The sequence below is a fragment of the Loxodonta africana genome, chromosome 25 (assembly GCF_030014295.1).
Source record: "Loxodonta africana isolate mLoxAfr1 chromosome 25, mLoxAfr1.hap2, whole genome shotgun sequence".
Lineage (NCBI taxonomy): Eukaryota > Metazoa > Chordata > Mammalia > Proboscidea > Elephantidae > Loxodonta > Loxodonta africana.
The window spans coordinates 2,734,697-2,756,520 of NC_087366.1; the positions used below are offsets into that span (position 1 = coordinate 2,734,697).

The following is a 21,824-nucleotide window of genomic DNA, read 5'->3' on the forward strand; positions in this document are numbered from 1 at the left end:
TATATTATTTAGAGAAAAAAAATTATTTTAAACAGTTAAAAGTATTTAACATACAAAAATGTCCTTTTGATTATACTTAGAAATGCCTACTTTGAAAGGCAAAGAATCCTAAAAATGTTCTAATTTACGTACACAATAAGAAAACAATTTGCTTTTATTGTCTTTTTTTTTTTTTTTTTTTTTAGTAGAAAGTCATTTCATATTTTATAAATTAGATCAAGACATGAATGGAACTTACAGCTACATCTTGGTGTAGGTACCCAGCCATTGCTAGTACATATTGCCGTATTTCCCCTGGTTGCAGGATAAAAGCCATTTTTACACGTGTAGCTGATTTTATCCTCACTTCTGTGTTTAATCCTTTCAGGTGTGTAGTAACCATTTGCAATATAAGGAGGATTACATGTGACTTCTGAAGAGAAACATGATGTAATTCGTGAAAATTAAAAAGTAGAGGTTATTTATTTATCCTTAGTTCATTAAAAAAAAAAAAACATAAAAACGAGCACAGCCTCATATCCTTCCTGGTTTATTACTTATACATCGCTCGATTATATTTGTTAACCGATGTATGTGTGCCGCTTGGACTCATGATCCTTCTATTTCTCCAAGACGATCACACACTTTATGACATCTCATATCTAGCAATGATCTCATATATCACTTCAAGTATTCTTTTCACTGTCTTCACTTTCTTGGCTTCTATAGTTGTCTAAAGGACTATTTACAAGTATTCTGGTTCTCCTCCTTCCAGACACATGGAAAGAAAGACAATACATAAACAAATGGCTATGGCTGTATTCCAGCTAAACTTTATATACAAAAAAGGGAACAATCTATTGTAATTAATTGCTATTCCCTGACCTAGTCAATTGGTAAAGCTCCTTCTCATTCTTCTCCATCAACTCTGCTAATCTTAGCAATGGGTAAACTTTTCAAGCTCCCTTTTCTAATAAAATATCATTCCTTTTAAAGTATCATTGTAGAAAAGCCACATGACCATCTTTATTGCTGCCATGTTGTAATTTTAACTAAAAACCTGTGGTAGAAACTCAACACTGCTCAACACTGCCCATTTATATATCCCTAATTTACTTCCTCTTTTTTTTTCTAAAGGAACTGTCCCATAGTCTCCTCACTTTTCTCAAGCTACCTAGCCCAATTGCTCCTTCATCAACAATAAGTCCTTGTGTTCACAGAAAACAATTGAGGCAATCAGTTGTGATTTCCCTTCATTTGTTTCTAAAATTCCTTCAACTTTAGTTGTATCTATTTCATGCTTAAACCTTTTGTTAAGTCTTGGATAATAAGGTGTTTCTTTCAATTCGGGTAGCTTCTCAACTTCAGAGCTTGCATTTCCCCATGGATCCTAAACAATTGTTTATTCCTTTCCTCTCTCTTACATTGTCAACCACCCTCTCTCATATGAGTATGCAAGATTCTCCTATTTTAAACTCTCTCAACCTTTTGTTCCAGTTTAGCTAATATGCTACTTTCTTCCGTTTTTTCACAAACAGGATCCTCGAAATACCATTTTATGATTACTATCTCCACTTTCTTTCCTTCCATTAATTCTTCAACCCATTGCTATCTGGCTTCTAAAACCTCCATGCACTGGCACTACTCTGAGAAAAATCACAAATGTTCTCCAGTTTCCAATTAAAAAAATCCTTTATATTCCATTGATTGGTATGTAATAGGGATTCCTTAGTTATTTGTTGAACTGAACAGATGAACTTCTCTGTAATATTTGAGACTGTTGATCACTGATTTCTTGAAGTTCTCTAATAGCTAATATTATCTTCTCTCGCTTCTCTTCCTTCTCAAAACATCACTTTTATTTATTTATTTGGCTCCTCATCCTTTATTCTACTTACTTTTTAGAGCTTATCTATTTCATCTTTTGTTATGATGAAGGTAAAAGACTACAACCTTCAGTATGGATTACAACTGATCCTAAAGAAAATGAAAATCCTTATGACTGGACCAATAAACAATATCATAATAAATGGCAAGGAATTTGCAGTTGTCAAGAATTTCATTCTTCTTGAATCAACAATCAATGCCCATAGGAGCAGAAATCAAGAAATCAAATGACATATTGCACTGGGCGAATCTGTGGCAAAAGATCTCTTTAAAGTTCTAAAAATCAAAGATGTCATTTTGATGACTAACGTACAACTTACCCAAGCCATGGTATTTTCAATCGCCTCATAAGCATGTGAATATGGACAATAAAGAACTAAGACTAAAGAAGAATTAATGCATTCAAATTGTGGTGAATGGAAAGAATTTTTAATATATCATGGAATGCCACAAGAATGAACAAATCTGTCCTTGAAGAAATACAGCCAGAATGCTCCTTAAAAGTAGGGATGGAGAGACTTCCTCTCCGTTACTTTGGCCACAACATCAGGACAGACCAATTACTGGAAATGGACATGACGGTTGGTAAAGCAGAGGGTGAGCAGAAAAGACAGAAGCCCTCAATAAGATGGACTGGCACAACGGCTGCCAGTAATGGACTCAAACATAGCAATGAATGTGAGGATGGTGCAGGACCTGGCAATGTTTTATTCTTTATACATAAGGCCGTTATGATTTGGAGCTGACTCGATAGCACTTAACCACAACTATTTCATCTACTGCCACATATCCTTTTTACTCTTAATTACCATCACAGCAGCCTTCTGTCTGTCCTGTGATTCCATATTGGAGAACACTGTTGTTTGTCTCACTCACCATGGCAACCCTCATCAAATGCTAACTCACTCCTTTTCAAAAAATGTTTCCAAATATCTCAAGAATATCATCATCTTATAGCTCTGTCTTCTTTCTCTTCTTCTTATGGTATGATTTCTTAAAAATTCTTCAACTATCTATATGCTCTAATCCAGGTCATGATAGTTTAAACCATTCTTTTTAAAAAGCAATATGCTGATAGGAACACCATATTCCAGACATAATTTTTGGTGGACAAAGAACAGTTGAGATAAACTCTTTGGTGGTGTACAACACCCTTCCATCGTGGAGTCCAGAAAAGGTAGATTATTTTATACACTTACATCACTGTTCCCCCCCCCATGTGCCTGTCCATTTGTCGTACTGTGTGGACTTGCATGTTTCTGTGATGCTGGAAGCTATGCCACAGGTGTTCAAATACCAGCAGTGTCGCCCATGGTAGACAGGTTTCAGCTGGGCTTCCAGGCTAAGACAGCCTAGGAAGAAGGACCCAGCAGTCTACTTCTGAAAAGATTTAGCTGGTGAAAACCTTATGAATACTAGCAGAACATTGTTTGATATAGTGCTGGAAGAAGAGCCCCTCGGGTTGGAAGGCACTCAAAAGACAACTGGGGAAGAACTGCCTCCTCAAAGTAGAGTTGACCTTAATGACATGGACGGAATCAAGCTTTTGGGACCTTCATTTGCTGATTTGGCATGACTCAAAATGAGAAGAAACAGCTGCAAACATCCACTAATAATTGGAACGTGGAATGTACAAACTATGAATCTAGGAAAATTGGAAGTTGCCAAAAATGAAATGGGACACATAAAGATTGGTATGCTAGGCATTAGTGAACTGAAATGGACTGATATTGGCCATTTTTAATTGGATTATCATGTGGCCTACTATGCTGGAAACAACTCGAAGAGGAGTTGTGTTGCATTCATCGTCAAAAAGAACATTTCAAGATCCATCCTGAAGTACAACACTGTCAGTGACAGGATAACATCCATATGCCTACAAAGAAGACCAGTTAATACCACTACTATTCAAAATTGCACTCCAACCGCTAAGGTCAAAGATAAAGAAACTGAAGATTTTTACCAATTTCTGCAGCCTGAAATTGATTGAACATGCAATCAGGATGCATTTATAATTACTGGTGATTGGAATACGAAAGTTGGAAACAAAGAAGAATCGGTAGTTGGAAAATATGGCCTTGGCGATAGAAACAATGCCAGAGATTGCATAATAGAATTTTGCAAGACCAACAACTTCTTCATTGCAAATACCCTTTTTCACCAACATAAATGGTGTCTATACACATGGACCTCACCAGATGAAATACATAAGAATCAAATCAAATACATCTGTGGGAAGAGATGATGGAAAAGCTCAATATCATCAGTCAGGACAAGGCTAGGGGCAACTGCGGAACAGACCATCAATTGCTCATATGCAAATTCAGTTGAAACTGAAGACATTTAGAATAAGTCGACGAGAGCCAACGTACGACCTTTAGTATATCTCACTTTAATTTAGAGACCTTCTCAAGAACAGGTTTGATGCATTGAACACTAATGACCAAAGACCAGACGAGTTGTGGAATGAGATCAAGAACATCATACATGAAGAAAGCAAGATGTCATTTAAAAGACAGGAAAGAGAGAAAAGACCAAAACAGATGTCAGAAGAGACTCTGAAACTTCCTCTTGAATGTCGAATAGCTAAAGCAAAAGGAAGAAATGATGAACTAAAAGAGCTGAACAAAAGATTTCAAAGGGCAGCTCAAGAAGACAAAATAAAGTACTATAATGACATGTGCAAAGCCTCAAGTTGCAGTATTGAAGGATTCTATAGGGAAAATATTAAATGACTCAGGAAGCATCAAAAGAAGATGGGAGGAATACACAGAGTCACTATACCGAAAAGAACTGGTTGATATTCAACCATTTCAGGAGGTACCATAGGAGCAGGAACCAATGTACTAAAGGAAAAAGTCCAACCTGCACTGAAGGCATTGGCACAAAAACGAGGCTGCAGGAATTGATGGAATACCAATTGAGATGTTTTAACAAATGGATGCAGCACTGGAAGTACTCACTTGTCTATGCCAAGAAATTTGGAAGGCAACTTCCTGGCCAACTGACCAGAAGAGATCCATATTTGTGCCTATCCCCAAGAAAGGCGATCCAGCTGAATGCAGAAATTATTGAACAATATCATTAATATCACACATAAGTAAAATTTTGCTGAAAGTCATTCAAAAGTGGCTGTAGCACTATGTCAACAGGGAATTGCCAGAAATTCAAGCCAGATTCAGAAGAGGACAGAGAACCAGCGATATCATTGCTGATGTCAGATGGATCCTCGTTGAAAGCAGAGAATACCAGAAAGATGTTTACATGTGTTTTGACTATGCAAAGGCATTCGACTGTGTGGATCAGAACAAATTATGCATAACATTACGAAGAATGGGAACTCCAGAACATTCAGTTGTGCTCATGAGGAACCTGCACATAGATCAAGAAGCAGTTGTTTGAACAGAACAAGGGGATACTGCATGGTTTAAAGTCAGGAAAAGTTTGTGTCAGGGTTGTACCCTTTCACCATGCCTAATCAATCTGTATGCTGAGCAAATAATCCAAGAAGCTGGACTATATGAAGAAGAAAGGGGCATCAGGATTGGAGGAAGACTCATTAATAATCTGTGTTACGCAGATGACCCAACTTTGCCTGCTGAAAGTAAAGAGGACTTGAAACACTTACTGATGAAGATCAAACGCCACAGCCTTCAGTATGGATTACACCTCAACATAAAACAAAAATCCTCACAACTGGACCAATAAGCAACATCATGATAAACGGGGGAAAGATCGAAGTGATCATGGATTTCATTTTACTTGGACCCACAATCAACACCCATGGAAGCAGTAGTCAAGAAATCAAAAGACGCGCTGCGTTAGGAAAATCTGCTGCAAATGTCATTTTTAAAGTGTTGAAAAGCAAAGACATCACCTTGAACACCAAGGTGCACCTGACCCAAGCTATGTTTTCAATCACCTTCTATGCATGTGAAAGCTGGATGGTGAGTAAAGAAGACAGAAGAATTGATGCCTTTGATTTGTGGTGTTGGAGAAGAATATTGAATAGACCACGGACTGTCAAAAGAATGAACAAATCTGTCTTGGAAGAACTATAACCAGAAAGCTCCTTAGAAGCAAGGATGGCGAGACTACACCTCACATACTTTGGACACATTGTCAGGAGGGATCGGCCCCTGGAGAAGGACATCATGCTTGGTAAAGTAGAGGGTCAGCAAAAAAAAAAAAAAAAAGGGAAACTTTCAATGAGATGGATTGACACAGCGGCTGCAACAATGGGCTTAAGCATAACAATGACGGTGAGGATGGCATAGGACTGGGCAGTGTTTCGTTCTATTGTACATACGGTCGCTATGAGTTGGAACCGACTCGATGGCACCAAAAAACAACAACAACACTGTTGATTAAGATTAAGCTTGTTTTTAATTAAAATCTCCATTTACATCTTCCCCCCAGTAGACTCCTACCCTAGTCATCTTCTTCTAATTAATTCATTAAAGGCTTCCTGATTTGACATCAATAAAATTTACTTTCTAAAGCAAAAGTTGAATACTTAGAGGACATAAAGCAATTATTTAAGAATTGTTTATTTCATAGAAATTAGCTTGCTATAGTCCTGGCTCAAGGTGTATTTTTTATAATGAACCAACTACTTCATTAAGTATTAAAAGCTCCTAGCTCTGTTTATTTCTATTTTCAGAGTGACAGACTCTTACAAGTTGATTTCAAAATAGACCTTGCAAACATAAAATTCTATGTCTTGTTCTTCTGAGATAAGATCTTTATTCTAAAATAGTTGACCCCTATAGAACTTAACAGAAACCCTGGTGATATAGTGGTTAAGAGCTACATCTGCAAACAAAAAGGTCAGTGGTTCGAATCTACCAGGTGCTCCTTGGAAACTGTATGGGGCAGTTCTGCTCTGTCCTATAGGATCACTACGAGTTGGAATCAACTTGACAGGAATGGGTTTGGTTTGGTTTGATTTATAGAATGTAATATTCCACTTGGGAGAAAAAATAGATTGCTTATGTAAAAAGATGATATGAATTTAAATGATTAATTAAAGTACATAACAAAAGACATAGAAAAGAAATTATATTACCTTTACATGAAGGAGTTGGACTCCATCCGTTTTGGGTGCATATAGCATCTCCTCTTTCACTGTATTCAAAACCTGGGTTACATTTATATTGAAATCGCTCATTCTCCTTGAAAATTTTGTCTGGAGATACAGCATATCCATTTATAATTTCTTGTAATTTGCAAGAAATTTCTAAAGAGAAAAGAGCAAATTTCAAAATGCTAATTATGAATTAAAGGGCTGTGGCCAAGACATAACATAGTCTTTTAAAAACACAACTTTTGTTTCATTACATAAATCACCCAACTAAACAAAAGTTTTGTTTTGACTTGATGAATGATTTATCTATTATTCTTAACATATATTTCCAAAGGACATTAAAATTTTGATTAATTAATTTCGATAATTTTATTTGAAGATTGGTTAGTATTCTTTAAATAAATGGTAGCCAATAACATTCTTCAAATGTATGAATAAGATGCATGGTTACTGTGATAGGTATTTTCACTAAGTGAACAAAAGTCACACATTTTCTAGTTATCAGTTACAAAGTAATTATGGACTAAACACTTTGTCAATGAAATTAACTCCTCGTCATTGTGTTTCTGAAAAGTAACTGACTTTTTGCTTTTGTAGGTTCACCGCCCATCCAGTTTTTCTGTCCATAAGAACCTGGCCATCATCTTTAATGCCATCTTCTCTCAAACATTTTTTTTTTTCCTGTGGGGTTATTGTAATGTTAACTGGCTTGCTTTATCTCCAATCTTTCTAATCCATTTTCCTAGTGTATAACTTACTGATCTTTCATCTGGTCACTCTGTGGCTCCACTTACCATCTTTCACTGATCCCCGAATCAGGCTGAATAAGAGCCAAATTCTTCAGGGTCATGTATATAGCACCTCAGAACCTTGCACTGGCCTATCTACAATCCAACACTGACTTCTCCCTACTTGTGTCCTACACTAGGGCCCCCCGAGGAACAATGAATGACCAATAAGCATAAGCCTCACTGCATTTGCATCTTCCTCCCCACGGTGTACAGTTCCCATTCTCAACTTCTAAAATATCCCCATTCATCCTTTAAGTCTTTTCTTGAGCATCTGCAATTCCAGGAAGGTTTCACTAGCCATAGACATCCAGTTGCACAAATATAAACTCTTTTCATGAACCTCTAGAATATGCATTATTTACTGTGCTGAATATAAATATTAGTTTATCATCATTGACTCTAAAAGCTAGTTTTGTTAGAAAGAGTTCCTAAGACGAGGAATGCTTCTGCATGGATCTCACTGTGGGGTAGACTAGGCTATGTAAGTCTAAAGAATTTGGAAATTTTGGATGACATTAAAAAATAAAAATTGCAGAAATTTCTGCCAAAGTATTGGTAGAATTAAGTATAGTGCTAAGTCAAGCAAATGGAACACAATGTTTCATTACAAAAGCCAAAATCATCAGATTGGTCATAGGTCAGCAGTATTACAACTAAAGAAATCTTGGCTTACAATTTGCTACAGAATTATTTTTAAAAGACAAAGATTCATTTAGTGGATTCAATTTTGTTCATCTAATATTTATATTAAACTCACAATGCAAATATAGCAAACATGAAACAGACCCACTACCTAGAAGTATTATTAAAAAACAGAATGTCATAATAATGCATCAGTAGAAATAAATATTAAATTCACCCTTCTTAAAATAAAAAAAAAAGTATTTCTGAGGCCAATATTATAATAATGCATCTTAAAGCAGAAATGCTTAGCATTCTATTTCAGTCTATAAGAGGCAAGTACACTGTACTTATGGTTAAGAGCATGGACTTTGGTGTCAAATAACCTAGGTTTGAATCTTAATTCTACCATTTCTGTCTTAGCAGTTTAGAACAGTGATTTAACATCTTTGGACCTCAGTTTCTTCAAATATAAAACAGAGATGATAATAGTACATAAATCAAAGAATTGTTTAGAAGGTAAAACAAGATAGCACATGTTTGGAACTTACATGAATTACAGGGAAAAAGTACCTGCTCAATAAAAGTCACTTATTATATTATTTACTTTCTTTATAATGGACAATGTATTCAAATGCATATTTTCATAAGAAAAGCTAAAAATATTCAAAAGATCAAATAAAGAATAAGTGTATCTTACCCACACATTTTGGTGTTTTTCCACTCCACGTACCATCTGCTGAACAATGAATTTCTTTAGGCCCATCTAGCATGAAGCGTGAATTACATTGAAACTGTACCACTTGTCCAAAAGAATATTCCTGGTCTGGCTCCAATGCACCACTGATAAGCCTCCCATTCTCTGGTTCAGTTACTGGTAAACACTTAACAACTGAAAAAATAAATACAACTTTTTCTAATATAATTGGAAAACTTTACTTCAAAGATACTTGTGTGTGCATGTGTGTATCATTGTTGTTATTGTGTCGATTCCCACTCATATCAACCCTATAGGACAAAGTAGAACTGCACCATAGGATTTCCTATGGGAGCAGATCTCCAGGTCTTTTCTCTGGAAGAGTGACTGGTGGGTATGAACTGCTGACCTTTTGGTTAGCAGCTGAGCACTTAAGCATTGCACCACCTGTGTGTGTGTGTGTGTGTGTGTGTGTGTGTGTGTGTGTTTACAAGCAAGATGAGATTGGAGCAAATTACTTAAATGTATCTTTTAGAAGCATTTGATATACTGTTTACAAAAGAGATATGCTGCTAAGTAACAAAAAATTAGTATGTTTATCTTCTGATTTTTTTCTACAGAAGTGGGCAAAAAAGTTCCTACATTGAATGTCAGTTGTATTTTTTAGTAGCAAACAATTGTCTCCAAAATAATTGCAATATATAAAACTTGGGATAGTCATATACAAATTACCATTTGTGCCCCAGAGTAATATAACACTGTATTGCTAAAATGTGTAAAATCAACCTCTATTATCATACTAACTTCAATAGATAAATAGTCCTTAATTTTTTGTATCCTCTCCAATATCAACGTTCAAAGTAATCCGAGTACTTCCTTTGATTTTAGTTAAAATTTTCTAACTTTCCTAAAGTTATAGCAGTCAAACTTTATTTTACAGTAGAATGACTGGGGTGCTTGTTAAAATGTAAATTTCAGGCATTATCTTCTCACCTCCAAGGAGCCGTGGTGGCACAGTGATTAAGTGCTGGGCTGCTCATCGATAGGTCAGTAGTTCGAAGTCACCAGCCACACCATTGGAGAAATATGTGGCAGTTTGTTTCTGTAAAGATTACAGCCTTGGAAACCTTATGGGCCAGTTCTACCCTGTCCTACAGGGTCGCTATGTGTTAGAATCAACCCAAAGGCAGTGGGTTTATCCCCTCACCTTCAGAAATGCTGATAAAATAGGTCTCCTTTAGTAGCTATGAATTTCAGTTAACAAGCACCTCAGTTGATTCTGATGTAGATGTACTCTAGAGCACCTCTGCATGAAGAATTTATCCCTTCCTTTCATTTCCATAGATGAAAAGTCTTCCATTCTCTTTTTGAGACAGGATTGTTTGAGAGGTCACTTTGCTTCCCTCTGACTTCTCTCTCTCTTTCCATTTCTCACTATGGGACTAGGAAAGACTTCTGATTGGTCTTTTATTTCCATGATAAGCAGAGATTGGGAATTCTAGCTCAAACTTGAAAACAGGATCTACAGTTTTGTTTTTCATCATTTGGTCTATGGATGAGTAAGAAAGGGCAGAGCTGTCCCTTATTTCTTATTTCTGTTTCTTTTCTGTAAGACCAAGACCACAACAAAATCTCCCTTGGCATGGAAGCGGGGAGATATAGCTACATCATGTTCTCTACTTCAGCTTTTACCAGAGATCTCTGCATTTGGTTGTTTATTGAATAAGTGTCTGCCCATTAATGAAGATGTAATTCTGACCTTTGTTTACATAGTGATCCTTGTATGTATTTTTAGTGGCTAGAATCCAGAAGGAGAGTAAAATGAGCTTTAGATTTCCTAATTTCTAATATCTTGACTATTAGATCAGTATTCATATTTGGTAATTGAAACGCAAAACAATGTAGCAATGAAAAGACTAGAAACCTAGTCTGCATTGTACTTGAAAACATAAAAATAAAAATTTTGAATAAGAAATAATTTAATCATAAACTCTGAGGATATTTTAATGTAGTGTATTTTGAAAAATATTTCATAGTTTAGGTATTTTAATGTGCATTAAAACAATTTCATATCTACCTTCACATATAGGAATATCATTGGTCCATCCATCTGGTTCACAGTCACGGTAATTAACTGAACCTAGCATTTGATACCTGAAAATCCAAAAATAATAGAATGGTGAAATAATGTGTTTATATGCAGGTTTAAGTTCAAGGAAGTTCCATTTCAGCAAAAATTAATGATACGTGTATTTTCTCCCTTCTTTTTTCCTTCCTGCCTGCCCCCTTCCTCCTTTCACCCCCCCTTCTTCCTTCCTTCCATGCTTTCCTTCGATTTCAAGTCTTTCTTAAGAAAGACTCTCAGGTGCTCAGGTTCATGGACTTGGAATAATCATATTCTTTGGTTTATGAAACCATCTCCTTTATGTTTTGTACATAGTATTCTTTTTTTATTATTATTCTCATAGAGTCGCTATGAGTCGGAATCAACTCAACGGCACCGGGTTTTACCAGGTTACATAGTATTCTTATTTTTTGATTGAGTAGTTAATTTGTTAAGGAACCCTAGTGACACAGTGGTTAAGCACTTGGCTGCTAACTAAAATGTCAGTGATTCAACCCACCACCTATTCTGCAGGAAAAAGATGTAGCAGCCTGCTCCTGTGAAGATTTACAGCCTTGGAAACCCTATGGGGCAGTTCTACTCTTTCCTATAGAGTCACTATGAGTCAGAATTCAACTCGATGGCAATGGGTTTGATTTTCGTTTTTGTTAATTTGTTACACATAATAATGTAATAAGCTGTATGAACCCTCACCAAAAAAAAAAAAAGCTAAAAACATACACATAAAAACCCACCACCATTGAGTCAATTCTGACTCATAGTGGCCCTATAGGACAGAATACAACTACCCCATAGGGTTTCCAAGGAGCAGCTGGTTATTTGAACTGCCAATCTTTTGGTTAGTAGCCAAGCTCTTAACCACTTCGCCACCAGGGCTGTGCTAAAAACATAGTAACCAACAGCTACTTATATGTTTCCCCTCCCTCAGTTCTATTCAATACACCTACCTCCTGCAATCCTTCATTGTGATATTTTGTGGATTTTATATTGTGGTCTTTCTACATGATCTAGTATAGTGTCAAACAAAATCCTTATGTGTAGTTTATTTTCAGCACTTGTCATTTCCCTATCCCCATCCTAGAGATTTTCCCAGAGTATGGTCAATGAGTCCAGTAGGCTTGTGAATCCATTCAGTATTTACTTTTTCTCATTACAGTAACTCATAAAGCTTGCCCTTCCCATCTATAAGGCTCTACTTTAATATAAGTTCCTTGCGACAGGCACAAGATGTGTAATCAGGGACGGAGACTTTAGATCAAGACAAAGCACCCTTCTCATTTAACAAGCAAGTGCATTTTCATTATTACAGATAAGGATTTAGTCACAGTGGACACCTAGAGGCAAAAAACTTTATTAAAAAAAAGAGAGAGAGAGAAGGTATTTTGATTACCATGAGAGAGTTTTTTTTTTTTTAATGGGCCATTCATAAATGTGCAAAAATACTACAGAGACAAAGGTTTTCTTCATCTGCAAATAAGTATTGTTTTGCCCATTGTATGAGCAAAATGAACGTTTTCCCTCAGAAAATGCTTCTTTTTTTGTTGTTGATTTTTTCCTAACATTTCAATGTATTGAAAACATTTGAATAGTTTAAATGGTCATTTTGATAGATTAAAAGCTTGCAGTCAAGTATTTCCTCTATGCATCTGTCACATAAACAAAATAATTAATTATTAAGGTATTTCTCTGAATTTTCTAATGGGCAGGATTACCCCTTCCAAGAGAGAAAACAGATTTCCTGATTAACATTCTCTGTCCACTCCATAGATCTATCTATTCACTAAAGCTCTTCCAGAAATTCTACAAAATTCTCCACAGAGCCTCCCAAGACCCATATAGATGGAAAGAGGTGGGAGGCAGAGAAAAAGAGGGAGACTATCCATATGCCAGTGGTTGAGGAAAAAGTAACAACTCATATCTCTGCATGCCCAGCTAGGCAAAATTCCAGGAAAGCATTTTGCAGCATTTCTTAAGATTGCCTGCCCAAAGGATAACAAAACTAGGTGTGCATATTGAATATCCTAACAAATGGCTGGTATTCAACTCAATATATATTCAGTATAGGAAAGGTGGATGAAGACAAGTAACCCAAAACAGTAGAAATGGGTGCAGAGTTTACAGTACTTTATCATTAGATTCACAACTGGGTCAAAAAATTTACATCCCTCAGGTGGATAAAACACTGTCTTAATATCAAATCACATAAAGAAGCAGACCGTGATTGCGTCAACAAACTCCTGAAACAAAGAATCAAGGACTCTTCTGGATGAAGATGTATTCCTGGAATTACCAGATGTAGAATACAAAAGATTAATGCACAGAACTCTTCAAGACATCAGGAAGGAGATCATGCAAAATGCAGAACAAGCCAAGGAACACAAAGTTAAAGCAGTCTAGGAAATCAAGAAGATTATTCAAGAACATAATGAAAAATTTAATAGGTTGTAAGAACCCACAGACAGCAATCAGAAATTCAGAAGATTAACAATAAAATTTCAGAATTAGACAACTCAGTAGAAAATCAAGAGCAGAATTGAGAAGATGGAAGTCAGAATTAGCGAGATCAAAGATAAAACACTGGGCAACAATATATTTGCAGAAAAATCAGATAAAAGAGTTTTAAAAAAATGAAGAAACCCTAAGAATCATGTGGGACTATATCAAGAAGAATAACCTACAAGTGCCTGAAGTACCAGAAAAGGGAGGGATAACAGAAAATACAGAGAGAATTATTGCAGATTTGCTGGCAGAAAACTTCCCTGATATCATGAAAGATAAAAGGATATCTATCCAAGACACTCATCAAATCCCATAAAAGATCCCAAAAGAAAGTGACCAAGACATATTATAATCAAACTTGCCAAAATCAAAGATAACGAAAAATTTTAAGAGTCATCAGGGATAAGCGAAAAGTCACCTACAAAGGAGAATCAATAAGAATAAGCTCACACTACTGAGCAGAAACCATGCAGGCAAGAAGGTAATGAGATGACATATAGAAAGCATTAAAGAAGAAAAATTGCCAGCCAAGAATCATATATCCAGCAAAATTGTCTCTCAAATTTGAAAGCGAAATTAGGACATTTCCAGATAAACAGAAGCTTAGGGAATTTGCAAAAAAAAAAAAAAAAAAAAAAACCAAAACTATAAGAAATACTAAAGGGAATTACCTTGTTAAAAAATCAATAATATCAGATATAAAACCAACACTAGAACTCAGGACAGCAACTAGATATCAACCCAGATAGGGAAATCACAAAAATAAATCAAGATAAAAAAAAAAAAAAACTCAAAACAGGGACACAGCAATGTCATTATGTAAAAGATGACAACATTAAATCAGTAAAGAGGGAGTAAATACAGTAATCATAGATCTTCCAAATGGAGAGGAAATCAAGGTGATATAGGGATGATACAGTTAGTTTAAACTTAGAAAAATAGGGGTAAATATTAAGGTAACCACAAAGGAGACTAACAATCCTATACATCAAAATAAAATACAGGAAAAACATAAAGACTCAGCAAAAACAAAAATAACAACAATGAAAAAGAGGAACACACAATTTACAAAGAAAAACTACTCAGCCCAAAAAATAGCTGGAAAAATGAAACTCAACAAAACACAAAAAAAGACACCAAAATGACAGTACTAAACTCATACCTATCAATAATTATGCTGAATGTAAATGGACTAAATGCACCAAAAGGAGACAGAGAAGGACAGAATGGACTAAAAAAAAAAAAAAAAAACACGCTCCATCTATCTGCTGCCTACAAGAGACATACCTTAGACTTAAAGACACAAACTAAAAAAATATATCAAGCAAACAACAACCAAAAAAGAGCAGAAGTGGCTATACTAATTTCTGACAAAATAGACATTAAAATAAGTCCACCACAAAGGATAAGGAAGAACACTATATAATGATTAAAGGGTCAATACACCTGCTTTTTTACACCAGGAGGACATAACCATAATAAATATGCACACAACGAAACGGCTTCAAGATACAAAAAACAAACTCTAACAGCATTGAAAAGTGAGATAGAGAGCTCCACAATAATAGTAGGAGACTTCAACACACCCCTTTTGGTGAAGGACAGAACATCCAAAAAGAAGTGCAATAAAGACAAGATCTAAATGCCACAATCAAGCAATTTGGCCTCATAAACATATACAGAACACTCCACTCAATAGCAGACAAGGATTCTTTACCAAAGCACAGGGGACATTCTTCAGAATAGACCACATATTAGGCCATAAAGCAAGCCTTAACAGAATCCAAAACATCAAAATATTGCAAAGCTTCTTTTCTGACAATTAAGCCATAAATGTAGAATTCAATACCAGAAAGAGCAAGGTAAATAAATAAATAAATAATACATGGAAACTTAACAACACCTTGCTCAAAACCTACTGGGTTATAGAATAAATTAAGGATGGAATAAAATTTGTAGAATCAAATGAGAATGAAAACACTTTCTACCAGAACCTTTGAACACAGCAAAAGCAGGACTTGGAGGTGAATTTACAGCAATAATTGCACACATCCATAAAGAAGAAAGAGCTAAAATCAAAGAATTATCCAAACAACACGAACAAAAAGAAAGAGGGCACCAAAGAAGCCCTCAGGCATAAGAAGAAAGCAGATAATAAAAATTAGAGTAGAATTAAATGAGAGCAGAAGAACAATTAAAGTAATTAACAAGACCAAAATCTGGTTCCTTGAAAAGATCAGCAAAATCAATAAACCATTGGCCAAACTGACAAAAGAAAAACAGGAGAAGAAGCAAAAAACTAATAAGAAACAAGATGGGAGATATGATGACAGACCCAACTGAAATTAAAAGAATCATAACAGGGTACTATGAAAAACTGTATTCTAACAAATTTGGAAACCTAGAGAAAATGGACAAATTTTTGGAAACACACTACCAACCTAAACTAACACAAACAGAAGTAGAACAACTAAATAAACCTATAATACGAGATTGAAAAGGTAATTAAGAAAACTCCCAACAGAAAAAGCCCTGGCCCTGATGGCTTCACCTGAGAATTCTACCAAACTTTCAGAGAAGAGTTAACACCAACACTACTAAAGGTATTTCAGAGCATAGAAAAGGATGGAACACTACCAAACTCAATTCTATGAAGCCAGCATATCCCTGATACAAAAACCAGGTAAAGACACCACAAAAAAAGAAAATCACAGACCAATATCCCTCATGAACTTAGATGTAAAAATCCTCAACAAAATTCTAGCCAATAGAATTCAACAACATGTTGAGAACGGGAACCAGACAAGGATGCCCTTTATCACCACTCTTATTCATTTTGTGCTGGAGGTCCTAACCAGAGCAATTAGGCTAGAAAAAGAAATAAAGGGTAATCCAAAGTGGTAAGGAAGAAGCAAAAGTATCTCTATGTGCAGATGATATGATCTTATACACAGAAAACCCTAAAGAATCCACAAGAAAACTACTGAAAGTGATAGAAGTAATAGAAGAGTTCAGCAGAGTATCAGGATACAAGATAAACATACAAAAATTAGTTGGATTTCATTAGGCGTGGCCAAGATGATGTAGTCAGATGCTTCCAGTGGTCCCTCTTGCAACAACGACCCCAAAAACCAAGTGAATCAATTATATATACAACAAACCAGGAACCCTGAATATAAAAGGCAAAGTTAAAAAATCAGACTGAGTAGCAGAGGGAGAGAGAGATGGTGCAGAAGCAGTGAGGTGTTGCCTGACCTGACTTGGTGGGAACTGGCACCCCTCAGTCCCTATCCCCTGGCACAGCTGCAGTGGGGCTGACAGCGTACAGGACGGGATTACTTCAGCGGAAGAAGGCAAGTGAAGTGGTGCAGCCCCAGCCCCCTGGTATGACTGTGGCAGGGCTAGGGGTAGCGTTTGGGACATGGTTACTTCAGCAAAAGAAGGTGAGCAAAGTGGCGCAGCCCCAATCCCCTGGTGCGACCAGGGCAGGGCTGAGCCAGTGGCACAGAATCTACACATGCCTCTGGGATCAGGGAAAAAACAGGGCTGTCAGCACAAGATAAGTGATTCCATCTAAATTACTGTGTGGATCTAATAGCTCCCCCTTTTGAAAGAATGCTCTCCCATCTATCTGATTGCTCCTTCCTCTTCCCTGAGCCGGCTTCAGTCACAGTCAATTTCCCTGGGCCTGAGATAGATCCTGCTGTACTCTCTGAGCCATTCTTCTGCCCTTGGAGAAGGAACAAATTAACAAATAGGGGAAAAATAATCTGCTGGCTCCCCTAACCTGGGAACTTACGTGAGAAGCAGTTCCTGTCCAGGCACAAGCAGTCCATAGACTTTGAATGCCTTTCACCTCTGCATGGTCCAAAGTGGCTCCATTTCAGCAGCTAGACTCTTATTGTTACATTTCAAGGCCATAGGTGCTTGAGGTCTGACTTTAACCGTTTTAGCTGTGAGCTGGAGAGGGTTTTTGACATTTGATACCACTCTGCCTATTAAACAGGGTCATCATATATCCACATGGAGGGGCCTGAGGATTGGTGGATCCACCCGCGCCACCTCACCACCCATGACAGGGGTCCAAGGATAAATGATGCCTCCAGTTCTTACAGTTAAAAGCATTGGGTGCCTATGGGGTATGGCTGCAGAGCCTACCCACCTGTGGGCTCTAGAGAACAGGGCCATGCCTTCCTCACAGACCCTTGGGGGAAAGTTTTCAGACCCTGCCTTGCTCAGCAAGTTTAGGGAAGTTGGAAAAACCAAAGCAAAACTACAAGAAGTGTTAAAAAGAGTTCTCTGGTTACAAAATCAATAACACCAGATAACAACCCAAAACCAGAATACAGGAGAGAGAAAGAAGATATCAAGCCTGACAGGAAAATCACAAAAATAGATCAACATTAAAAAAAAAGAAAACTGCTCAAGACAAGGAAAAAACAAAGTCATTACGTAAAAGATGATAACATTACATCAATAAAGAGGGACTAAATAATGTACTCATAGACTTTCATATGGAGATGATGTCCAGGCAATATAGGGAGATAAAAGTTTGGTTTAAACTTAGAAAAATAGGGGTTAATAGTAAGGTAACCACAAAGGAGACCAGCAATCCTACTCAACAAAATAAAATACAAGAAAAACATAAAGACTCAGCAAAAACAAAATCAACAACAATGAAAAAGAGAAAAACTCAATTTAAAAATAAAAATTGCTCAGCACAAAAAAAGAAGTAGAAAAAAGAAACTATCAACAACACAAAAAAGGGCATCAAAATGACAGCACTAAACTCATACCTATCCAAAATCACCCTGAATGTAAAAGGACTAAATGCACCAATAAAGAGAAGAGAGCCACAGAATGGATGAAAAAACAAGATCTGTCTATATGCAGCCTACAAGACACACACCTTAGACTTAAAGACACACACACACTAAAACTAAAAGGATGGAAAAAAATATATCAAGCAAACAAAAATCAAAAAAGAGCAGGAGTGGCAATACTAATTTCTGACAAAACAGACTTTAAAATTAAATCCACCACGAAGGATAAGGAAGGACACTATATAATGATTAAAAGGGAAATATACCGGGAGGATATTACCATATTAAATATTTATGCACCTAATGACAGGGCTTCAAGATACATAAAACAAACTCTAACAGCATTGAAAAGTGAGATTGCTCCACAATAATAGTAGGAAGCTTCAACACACCACTTTTAGTGAAAGACAGAATATCCAGAAGGAAGCTCAGTAAAGGCATGGAAGATCTAAATACCACAATCAGCCAACTTGATCTTATAGACATATACAGAACACTCCATACAACAGCAGACAAGCATACTTTTTTTTCCAAAGCACATGGAACATTCTCTAGAATAGACCACATTATTAGGTCATAAAGCAAGCCTTAACAGAATCCAAACATTGAAATATTACAAAGCATCTTCCCTGACCATAAAGCCATAAAACTAGAAATCAATAACAGAAAAAACAGGGAAAAGAAATCAAACATATGGAAACTGAACAACACTTTTCTCAAAAATGATTGGATTATAGAAGAAATTAAGGATGGGGAAAAAAGGAATTAATAGAATCAAATGAGAATGAAAACACTTCCTACCAGAACCTTTGAACACAGCAAAAATTTATGGCAATAAAGACAAACATCAGGGTCTGATCTCTAAAATCTACATGATACTGTAAAAACTCAACAACAAAAAGACAACTAACCCAATTAAATAATGGGCAAAGGATATGAACAGGCACTTCACTAAAGAAGGCATTCAGGCGGCTAACATACATGAGGAAATGCTCACAATCATTAGGCATAAGAGAAATGCAAATCGAAACTATAATGAGGTACCACCTTACTCCAACAAGACAACAACAACTCCAACAAGGCTGGCATTAATCCAAAAAACACAAAATAATAAATGTTGGAGAGGTTGTAGAGAGGCTGGAACACTTACACACTGCTAGTGGGAATGTAAAATGGTTCCACCGCTTTAGAAATCCATTTGGCGCTTCTTTAAAAAACTGGAAATAGAACTACCATATGATCCAGCAATCCCACTTCTTGGAATATATCCGAGAGAAATAAGAGCTTTCACACTAACAGATATACACACACCCATGTTCACTGCAGCACTGTTTACAACAGCAAAAAGATGGAAGCAACCAAGGTGCCCATCAGTGGATGAATGGATGAATGGATGAATAAATTATGGTGTAGTAACACAATGGAATACCAAGCAACAATAAAGAACAGTGATGATGCTATGAAACATCTCATAATATGAAGGAATCTGGAAGACATTAGGCTGAGTGAAATTAGTCAGTTGCAAAAGGACAAATATTGTATGAGACCGCTACTATAAGAAATCTAGAAAAAGCTTAAACACAGAAGAAAATATTCTTTGATGGTTACGGGTGTCGGGAGGGAAGTACGCACTAACTAGATAGTTAGTAGACTAGAACTAATTTAGGTGATGGGAAAGACAACATAAAATACAGGAGAGGTCAGCACAACTGGATTAAATCAAAAGCAAGGAAATTTCTTGAATACAACCAAACACTTTCAAGGCCAAAGTAGCAGGGATTGGGGTTTGAAGACCACTGCTTCAGGGGCCATCTAGGTCAATTGGCATAACAAAATGTTCTAAGAAAACATTCTGTATCCCACTTTGGTGAGAGATATCTGGGGGCTTAAACGCTAGCAAGCAGCTATCTAAGATACATCAATTGGTCTCAAACCACCTGGAGCAAAGGAGAATGAACACCAGACATATGGTAAAGATGATCCCAAGAGAAAGAAATGGCCACATAAACCAGAGACTACATCAGCCTGAGACCAGAAGAAATAGATGGTGCCTGGCTACTACTGATCACTGCCCTGATAGGGAACACAACAGAGAATCCCTGATGGAGTGAGAGAACAGTGGGATGTAGATCTCAACTTCTCGTAAAAAGGCTAGGCTTAATGATCTCACGGAGACTAGAGGGACCGTGGACCCTCTTTAGCCCAAGATTGGAACCATTTCCAAAGCCAATTCTCCAGACAGAGATTGGACTGGACATAAGATAGATAATGATACTGGTGAGGAATGAGCTTCTTGGCTCAAGGATACATGTGAGACTATGTGGCAACTCCTATCTGGAGGCGAGATGAGAAGGAAGAGGGGAACAGGAGCTGGTTGAATGCAGATGGGGAATACAGGGTGGAGAGGAGGAATGCACTGTCTCATTAGGGGGAGAGAAGCTAGGAGTACATAACAAGGTGTGTATAATTTTTTTTTTAATTTTTATTGTGCTTTAAGTGAAAGTTTACAAATCAAGTCAGTCTCTCATACAAAAATTTATATACATCTTGCTATACACCATGCCCCTGGTTGGTCTCCTTCTAATGAGACAGGACACTCCTTCCCTACACTCTCTATTTTTGTGTCCATTCAGCCAGATTCTGACCCCCTCTACCTTCTCATTTCTCCAGACAAAAGCTGCCCACATTGTCTCATGTGTCTACTTGATTCAAGAAGCTCACTCTTCACCAGTATCATTATCTATCCCATAGTCCAGTCCAATCCCTGTCTGAAGAGTTGGCTTTGGGAATGGTTCCTGTCTTGGGCTAACAGAAGGTCTGGGGACCATGACCTCCAGGGTACTTCTAGTCTCAGTCAGACCATTTAGTCTGGTCTTTTTATGAGAATTTGAGGTCTGCATCCCACTGTTGTCCTGCTCCCTCAAGGGTTCTCTGTTGTGTTCCCTGTCAGGGCAGTCATTGGTTGTAGCCAAGCACCATCTAGTTCTTCTGGTCTCAGGATGATGTAGTCGCTGGTCCTTTCTGTCTCTTTGGCTCATAATTACCTTGTGTCTTTGGTGTTCTTCACTTTCCTTTGCTTCAGGTGGGTTCAGACCAATTGATGCATCTTAGATGGCTGCTTGTTAGCATTTAAGACCCCAGACGCCACTCACCAAAGTACGATGCAGAATGTTTTCTTAATAGATTTTATTATGCCAATTGACTTAGATGTTCCCTGAAACCATAGTCCCCAACCCTCCCCCCGCCCCGGCCCCCGCTACACTGGTCTTTGAAGCATTCAGTTTATTCAGGAAACTTCTTTGCTCTTGGTTTAGTC

At 37.0% G+C, this 21,824-nt stretch overlaps 1 protein-coding gene across 2 annotated transcripts in view; it reads right to left on the reverse strand.

Moving 5' to 3' along the window:
• CFH (complement factor H) overlaps nt 1-21,824 on the reverse strand; it is a 107,041-nt gene that overhangs the window by 62,193 nt on the left and 23,024 nt on the right. For both annotated transcript variants that reach the window (XM_003410825.4, XM_064276484.1), the window contains exons 4-7: nt 11,139-11,215; nt 9,065-9,256; nt 6,935-7,105; nt 239-412 (exon numbers count right to left, since the gene is read on the reverse strand). In XM_003410825.4, the coding sequence (XP_003410873.1) occupies nt 239-412; nt 6,935-7,105; nt 9,065-9,256; nt 11,139-11,215 (614 nt within the window). The remainder of the gene's footprint in view (nt 1-238; nt 413-6,934; nt 7,106-9,064; nt 9,257-11,138; nt 11,216-21,824) is intronic.